The 9,217-nt window shown below is 42.0% G+C and overlaps 1 protein-coding gene across 1 annotated transcript in view; it reads left to right on the top strand.

Annotated features, from left to right (window-relative positions):
* The first annotated feature begins 7,899 nt into the window (after nt 1-7,899).
* LOC138165165 (ubiquitin-conjugating enzyme E2 U-like) overlaps nt 7,900-9,217 on the top strand; it is a 69,832-nt gene continuing 68,514 nt past the window's right edge. The window contains exon 1 of the mRNA XM_069093305.1: nt 7,900-7,965. Within this exon, the coding sequence (XP_068949406.1) occupies nt 7,900-7,965 (66 nt within the window). The remainder of the gene's footprint in view (nt 7,966-9,217) is intronic.

The raw sequence follows: 9,217 nt of genomic DNA, 5'->3' as shown, positions 1-9,217 counted from the left end.
TGTGGGTGGGAGACACCTTGTTGGAAGAGAAAGTCTTATAGTGATGTTCTGTTTTACTAAATCAAATGCTTTTTTTTAAATAGAAAAAAAAACTAAACATCTTGAATTCTCTGCATCTTTTAGAACATTGTAATGCAGCAAGGATGTAATCCAATGTGGAATATGGCTTGTAAATGGCTTTCAGTATGACTTGTATCCTCACTAATAACCTCACCAAGGATGACCTTAATTCCTGTATGAATTTATTCCCATAATATTTTTGTTTAGATGGGAAAGTAAGTATATAGGTCTGCAGTTGTTAAAATTTTCTTGGTTGCTTTCTTTTTGGTGTTATTAAGACTTGAAATGTTTTCCTCCACACCTTGAGTATGTTTTCTTCTTCAGATACCATGGAAATAGAACCCTCAATGTTCTTACAATTGTGCTACCTCCAGCACAGATGTGTACACTGGGTCTAATCCAGCTGCTTTTCCATCTTTATTCTCCTCAGTGCCATTTTTATTGCCCCAGTTGGGATGTCCAGGATTGGGCTTTTAGATTCAGGTCTGGTTATTTTACTATTCTCGATGCCGAGAAGAATTTATAGTAAAAGTCTTGGCAGATCTTTTCTTTCTTATTCTTGTTATCATCCCTCCAGTTCAATCCCTAAATGCCCACAGAATGACTTTGCTTAGTTATCTCTCTCTTCAGACTTTCTTTTATACATCCTCCATTGGGTTTTTTTTTCTGTTTTATGAAGCCATGGTGCTCATAATTTTCTCTGTAAGATTTTACAAACAAGTTTATGATCTAAACCTGTGTCTGCTTGACAAGTGAATCAGAATTTGAGGATGGAAATATTTGTTGGGCTTTTTCATCCTCCTTTTATGAAAATTAATTACTACAATGAAACTGTATGAAGTTTAGTAATAGATGTCTTTCCTTTCTTCTGCTCCTGTCCAGTTTTCATGACCAATAACCAACTTAAACAGAGCAGGTTTGAATTGTTTTAATTCATCCTATATCTTTTTTAAAATTTGTATTTTTTCTTCTAACTTTATACTCATTTCAATCTTTGCTCTAACTAGCTGATGGTCCAATTGTACACAGACAATTGATTTAGGAATGATTGACCTACATCAAGGATGAGTCATTTCCTGTGATAAATATGATCAATTTTATTCTTTATGACACCATGTCCAGCACCCCCAATGCTTCATGAGGCTTCTTTGCATCCTCCATGTTTCGACCCTTGTTTCATACTCTTTGATTCTCATTTTTCACTGTACATTTTCCACCCTCCCCTTTGCTCCCACCCTTGCTGTGTCAATGAGTATCAAAGCCTATGATTATTTCATTTAAAGGGTTTTATAGTGCTCTCCATAGAATTTCTCCATCTTTGGTCACATCTATTGTTGCATAGACTGCGATTATTTTCATGGTGGTCTTTATGCAAATACTTATGAGCTCTGCAATGAATGTGTAGAGGAATTAGATTCCTTGTGTTTGGATAGATGATAAAACCAACTCCCAGAACTCCTTTATCCTTTCCTTCCAAGGAGGACCTTCCCTCCCAAACCATCTTGCCACTGGTCTTGCATCTTCCTTGACTTTCTCTACCTGGAACAGCACTTTCCCATCCAGACCTTTAAAAACCTTGCCCCAAGTCCCTGGGGGCCAAAAATCTACTCAGCTTTGGAGCTCCTACTCTGTGATTTAGCCGCCCCATTCATTCATTGGTGAATAAGTACAAACTCACCTAATCCATTATCTAATAACCCCCTTACCAGACTATTCTTCTCATTGCTTCTAGCCATACATCTGAGCCCTGGGCATTTTTTCTGTCTGTCCCCAATGCCTGGAATACTTTCCTTCCTCATCTCCTCTTCCTGGCTTCTCTGACTTCCTTTAAGTCTCAGCTAAAAATCCCATCTTTTATGGAAAGCCTTTCCCAACTCTCTGGTATATGGTTTGTTTGTAAACATTTGTTTGTTGTCTCCTCTGTTAGATTGTGAACTCTTTGAGGGTAGGGTGCTATCTTCTGCCTTTCTTTGCATCCCCCGAATTTAGTACAGTGTCTGGCATACAATGGGCACTTAATAAATGCTTAATGACTGGCTGACTCTCACCATCTGCCTTTATGCCTTGTACCCACCCATCCCTTCATCCCTTTCCAGTACTTGCTCTGGACATAATAAGAAAATCAATACTACCTTTAAGTCTGAGAAGATTGTGTTAGTTGATTGCCATATATTGATCAATTCATCTTTCCTGTGACCACTCCCTTCCTCCCCCTCCCAGACACAAACTACCTTCTCCAGCCACCAGTCTCCTCTGTGTTGTCTCCTATTAGAAAGTAATAAGAAAAGAGAAGAAAAGGGAAAATCTCACTTTTGTATCTGCACACCCAATGCTTACCACATGACCTGGGATGTAATAATTTCTAAATAAGTGTTTTTTATTCATTTGTTCATTCATTCATGCTTTCCTTTTGCTTAGGAGTTTTAACCTTAGATGTGTGGACATTTTTTAAAAATATTGTAATAATTATGTCTCAAAATAATTTATTTCCTTTGTAATCCTGTGTATTATACTTTATTAATTTCAAACATTACTCCAAGAAAGGGCCTGTGACATCAAAAGGTTAAGAACCTCTAATTTTATGAAAAGACACCTCCTCCTGCCCAAATTCTCTTGCAGAGAAGGGAGGTCTAGTGGTATGGAACATTGTATATATTTTCAGATTTTTAAAAAAATTTCATCAAAAAGTTTTACTGATTTCCCCCCTATATTTCTAATTTTATTTTAAAAATTTATTTGTTATATGGGATGGCCCTTTGGGAGGGGTAGAGGAGAGGCATGGGAGAAATTTAGGTGTTATAAAAATAATAGATATAAATAATATTTATTGTTAATGAAAAAAAACACTAATTTAGCTGCATTTTCCTTCTATCTTTTGGCTCCGTTTATAATGACAGTGTCAAAATTGACCCAATTCAGTCACTTTAATAGTCTATTTACCCTTTGTTGATCAGTAGAAGTAGAATTCACATTTAGAATACCCCCAGCTTAGTTCTAGTTTCTAGACTCTGAGATTTGTGAAAGATCATGAGACTCTGAATCAGGGAAGTTGTGTTATAAGTGGAGAGAAGGTAAAGGGTGGAAGAGATATTGCAGAGATTATGGGGACACGACTTGGCAAAGCAAGTGGATATAGGGAGAAGATGGGGATGAAGAGATGACCTTCGGGCTGCAGATACGGGTGATGGTGGTATCCTTAGCAGAAATAGGATAGTGAGGAGGAAGAGTGTCTATTAGTTAACAAGCACTTAGCAAGATCTTCCTCTGTGCCAGGCACTGTGTTACTGAGGCGATACAAGGAAAGGGCAAAAATACAGCCTCTCTTCTCAAGGAGTTCACTCACACTCTAATGGGAGAGACGAAATTACATACACATTACAAATCCCTAGAAGTAAATCTGAGGTGAAAGGAACTAGCAGCAGGGGGAATTGGGAGAGACCTCCTGAAGAAAGTAACATTGGAGTAGAGTGTTAAAAGAGATCATGAAACCCAGAAGGCTTAAAAGTGAGAAGGAGGGGTGGCCAGGTAGCACAGTGAGTAAGAGCACTGGCTCCAGTGTCGGGATGACTGGAGATCGAATCCCAGGCTCAGACACTCAGCACCCACCCAGAAACACCTGGCCGTGTAACCTTGAGCAAGTTACTTAACCCCAATTGCTCAGGGGCGGCCAGGTGGCTCAGCGAGTAAGAGCACCGGCTCCAGTATCGGGATGACCTGGATCAAATCCAGGCTCAGATACTCAGCACCACTCCCAGAAATAATAACTGGCCGTGTAACCTTGAGCAAGTTACTTAACCCCAATTGCTTAAAAAATTAAAAAAAAATAAAAGTGAGAAGGAACAACATTTGGGGCATATGGGACGACCAATGAAAAATCATACAGTTAAGAGATAGAATGTCATGTTGAAAAGAACAGAAAACAGCCCCTCTTCTGTTTCCCAAGGCCAAGATTTCATGATGAATTATCTTATAATGACAATGGCAGAAAAGTTCAGAAAAGCAAAAGGAACAAAATATTTAAAAGGAACTCAAAAGGAATAAAAACACTAACAGTGCAACATAGGTAGCCTGCGACATAACTTCCTCTCTTCCTCCCCATACTGCTTTCTTGCTTACAATGACAACAGCCCTGAATTCAACTGTTGCCTTCATATGATAAGTAATTAATTTCTGTCATTATATGACAGCAACCAATGAAAGTGATTTAGTTCCAGGATTATTCCCTGCAGAGAATTTTCTGTGATGCAATCAACAAAGTCTTGTTTCTATAGGCCTTTCTTTGGAGCACCAAACATGCTTTTGTTATTCAAAACTCTTTTTTGTAATGTGACTTCTTGCATTCAAATTTTATAAAAAATGTTCCATATAGGCTTATAAAAATGCTTATTTTTAACATTCTTTTCTTTGAAAGTTGAGTTCCAAATTCTCTCCCTTGTGCCTACCCCACTCCCACCCACTGAGAAGGCAAGAAAAATTATGTCAATTATACATGTGAAGTCATGAAAAACATATTTCCATATTAGCTATATTGCCAAAAAAAGAAATCAAGAAAATTGTACTTCAATTTGCACTCAGAGTTCATCAGTTCTCTGTCTTGAGGTGGATAGCATTTTTTCATCATGAGTCCTTTGGAATTGTCTTGGATCGTTATGTTGATCAAAGTAGCGAAGTCTTTTCCAGTTGATCATTATTACAATATTGCTGTTACTGTGCACAAGGATCTTTTGATTTTTCTCCTTCAATTTGCATCAATTCATATAGGTCTTTCCGTGTTCCCCCCTCCCCCCAAAACCACTCCCTTTGTCATGTCTTATAGCACAATAGCACTCCATCACATTCATATGCCACAACTTGTTCAGCCATTCCCCAATTAATGGACATTCTTTTGGTTTCCAATTCTTTACCACCACAAAGAAAGTTGCTGTAAATATTTTTTGTACATATAGGTCCTTTTCCTTTTTCTTGATCTCTTTGGGTTATAAGCCTAGTAGTAGTATTGCTGGGTCGAAGGATATGCACAGTCTTACAGCCCTTTAGGTATAGTTCCAGATTTTTCTCCAGGGAAACCAACATTTATTTTGTACCTATTTCCCCTCATCCCCTCTAGTATTTGTCATTTCTGATAGGTGTGAAGTGGTACCTCAGAGAGGTATTAATGTGCATTTCTTTAATCATTACTATTTTAAATTTTTTTCATATGGCTATACATAACTTTGAATTCTTTTTTGGAAAACTGCCTATTCATATCTTTTGACCATTTATCAATTGGGCAATGGCTCTGCACACACTCCCCCCAGCGGCACAGATCTTTCCCGCCAATCTCCTAAATTGTCTTAGGCTGGAAAGGTGTATCACTCTGGCCTTTTGTTGACTCTGCTGCTCAACAATTTCATTTGAAGAGCTACTTTGATGTTGTTTAGAGGGTAATATTGGGAGAGTTCATCTGGGCTACTGCCTGTATTCCATCATCTTCCATATAGGCTTTGCATGCATTATTTATTTAATAAATGATTACTGGATTGGATGGAGAGGGGTATGTGTATATATAAATTTATAGTATGTATATGTATACATACACATACATGTATGTATATATACACATATTATATATGCATACATATGCATACACATATGTATTTTATATACACATATATAAATATTCATGGAGTGTGTCCATGCACCTAGAACTATTGAGTAAGAGAATTATTCTGGAATTTTGTAAAATCACAGGATGTTTCTAGAGTGGGAAGGGTCCTTGGAGATCAACTAGCCCAGTCCCTTCATTTCACTGTGAGGAAACTAGTTGATGTATACATAAAGAAGGGAAGGAATGGGGGTGGGGGAGGAGTGTAGGTCTAGGGAAAGACAACTGGATTTGGAGGGGCTAAATCAGTAGATCCAGAATGGGAGGGAACCTCAGTGACCATCCAGGTATGACTCATTCATCTTAAAAATAAGGAGAATGGAACCCAAAGGGTCTGAGCTACTTGCTGCAGAGCTTATAAGTAGTGGGGGTGGGATTTTCTTTCCTCTTCTATAAAATAGTGGGACTCAATAGTCCCTAAGCTCCCCTGTAGCTCTGATCTGCTCCCACGTCCTCGGATTCCGTGTTTCTGGGTCCTTTCCCGTGCCTCTCTTTCTTCTGTATTCCTTGTTCTGCCACTCCAAGAACCCTTCCTGCTCTGACATCATCCATACCTTGTCCTAACATTAGATGTGGTGAAGGCTCCTTCTAGCTCTAACATTCTAGGTTTTTAAGTTCCCCTATAGCTCTAATAGTCTGTGTTTACACGTTCTTCTCCACCATCACCCCTTCCTTGCCCTGCTGTTCTACGTTCCTCATTCCCACACCCCATATACCAAAGGTCCCTGCCTGCCCTAACTCGTGTTTCCTGATTTTGCGTTCTACGTTCCTCCTTCTATCATCTTACATTTCTAAGGTTCTCTCCTCCTATAACTAGTTCTTGTTCTTACATTTTTATGTCCCTTGTTCTAAAACCAAATGTTTTCAATGTCCCTCCCAACTCTGACACTGACTAATAAGAGGGTTTTTTCTCAACTTTTCTTCCCTCTCCAATGGCTGCTCTCCTACTAGGAAGGAGGCTTCAGTATATCTATCGCCTCTCCTTTAAAAACCCTAATCACTTAGTCCTTAACTTACTCACTTCCCATAAGCTGCTCTCACTCTACCTCAGCCACGCAAACATTTGGTTATCCCCTTGATCGTGCCTTCCCTCCATTTTAGAAGATTCTGAAATGCAGTGATATCTGACAATGATCTTGTTTACTACTCTTCATCCTCTTGTGACTTCCAGTCCTCTGAGCCCTCCTCTCTGTACAGTAGCCACCCCCCCCCCCCCCCTTGGGTTCTCTGTTTCTCTCCTCCCCCAGCTCGGACAATCCAGGGTTCGCAGCTGCCTTCCTCCTCCTGCGTTCTACATTCTTAGTTCAGATGTTTGGGTTTCTAAGGACGCTTCCCACTGTTTTAACGTTCTGAGACTTGGGTTCGGTGGGTCAGAACCCCGAATCACTTAGCCCAACAGTTGCGGGGCTGGCTCCCATGTAAAAGGGCGCTTTCCCTCCAGCATCTCCAGGCTTCCAGGGAGCCCACCCGAAGAACCCCCAGTTCTAAATCCACGCTCCAAACGTCCTAACTCCGCGGCGCCCGAGTCACCCCGCCCGGACTCTCCCTGACTGGAAACGCCCAGAGGATGCTCGCGTCTGCCGGTCGGCAGGACAACCGCTTCTAGGCTGAGTAGTCCCCGCCTCTCCAAAGCGGGACGGTTGAACGATTGGCCTCGGACCTGGGCACGCCCTCCGTTCCCCTTCGCCGATTGGAGAAGGAGAAGGCTTCTCGTCCCGCACCCGCGCGGTTCCCGGGGCAACCATTCCCCCCCAGCAACGCGCACAGCCCCAGTCCACAGGGTCCAACAAGCCCTCCATCTATCACACTATCCATCATCTCCCTATGACCTGCGTTGCTGTCAGCGCTAGCATACGCACTCGGTGCCCCTTTCTGGCTGTCCTGTGGGCGGGGACAGCCCCGGCCAGGTGCTGCAGCCCCTCAGACATCCTCCCCTGACCCGGGCTAGGAGGCTACGAAGCCCCAACAGCCAGGAGAGCCCATAGCCAGCGGGGCGTTTGCTGCTCCATAGCCATCCCGAGCCCAGAAGAAGCGGAGCCTTCGTGAGCCCCCGGACTGAGGCTTTGCGCCCCTTGGGAACAGTCAGAAGCCCCTCCTAGGAAAGCTCGGGGAAGCGCTTGGAAAGTCACCTGCCCGTGCGTCAGGTTGGGACCAGCTGCTGTGTGGGCAGGCTCCCGCATCCCGGCAGCCCCACCATGCACTGCAGGTCGTACTTGTTGCTGGAGAAAGAATTCACGGAGCTCCAAGAACAAAACCTATTTGTGAGTAGGAGGGATGGAGAAGGGAGGGGAAACGGAAGCCGTATTGCTGGGGAAGGGGGCAGCATTGCATGTGATGGTGAAGTTTTTTAAAATCTTTATGTCTTTCCTCTCGCTTTCATGTCACAAAGGAAAAGACCAGGATCAGAAGTCAGAATCAGAAGGCCTGTTTTCAAATTTTGGCACCAGGACTTGCTACCTGTGTGACCTGGGACAAGTCATTTAAACTTCCTGGTCTTCCCTTTCCTCATCTCTAAAATGAGGAGGTTTGACTTCATGGCCTCCTAAGTGCTTTCTGGCTCAAAAATCTGTGATCCTGGGCATGGTCTTTCACAATGAGGACTGGGACCTGTGGGTAGAAAGATTCTTAAAGTCACAATTACAAAGATAGGTTGGAACTGTCCAGCCATGGACTCCCACAGGAGGTAGTGAGTTTCCTGTCACTGGAGGGTAAAGAACCACTTCTCGACATCGTGATTTTGAGATCTGCAAGGGACCTTTTAGGCTATCTAGATTGGAGGAAAGCATGTGAGGCTCATTGTAGATTCGAAATCGCTGTGGAGCATCAGCTATTACTGGTGTTATTATCTTGCAATCCAATTTCCTTATTTAACAAATGAAGAAATTGAGAGACAGGGGGTGTTGTAGAAGAGACATGTGATTCAGTTATGGATTGAGCTGCACGACTTCTAAGAGCTTCTCTAATGTGAACATGCTTATTGCCCTCTTCTCCAGAGTTCTTCAATTGACTATTTTGTACCAGATTTGTGAGTTTATTGCTGCTATTAACTGCCTAGGAACAAACTCCTGCTACCAAAGCAAATTAGCACCTGCTTTATAACCTATCGTCTTAGAAACAGTAGCCTAGGGAAGTGAGAGGTTAAGTGACTTACCCAAAGTCACGCGCTACTGAATGTCAGAGGTGAGACTTGAACCCATGTTTCCTGACTCCAAGACTGACCTTCTATCCACTGAATCTGCTTCCTCTCAAGTCAGGTGTTTGGTTTTTAAACCTTATCTGAACTCACTGAGCACTTGATCTCAAGCATTTTATCTGTTATATTCTTCACTTAAATAATAGCACCTACAATATGCCACTCAATAGTTTTAAAGACTTTGACCCCATTGGACCCAAAAGCCATCAATTACTAAGCAAGGTAAATAAATGATGGTCACTGACAGCCCTTAGACAAGAACTGTGGAGGAAGGAGAGAAAGAGAGAGAGAGAGAGAGAGAGAGAGAGAGAGAGAGAGAG

The sequence above is a fragment of the Petaurus breviceps genome, unplaced genomic scaffold (genome assembly GCF_028583685.1).
Source record: "Petaurus breviceps papuanus isolate PSGF00001 unplaced genomic scaffold, PetGlider_PUasm1.0 208, whole genome shotgun sequence".
NCBI lineage: Eukaryota > Metazoa > Chordata > Mammalia > Diprotodontia > Petauridae > Petaurus > Petaurus breviceps.
Note: the sequence above shows the minus strand (reverse complement) of the source record. Positions and strands in the feature narration are given on the sequence as shown.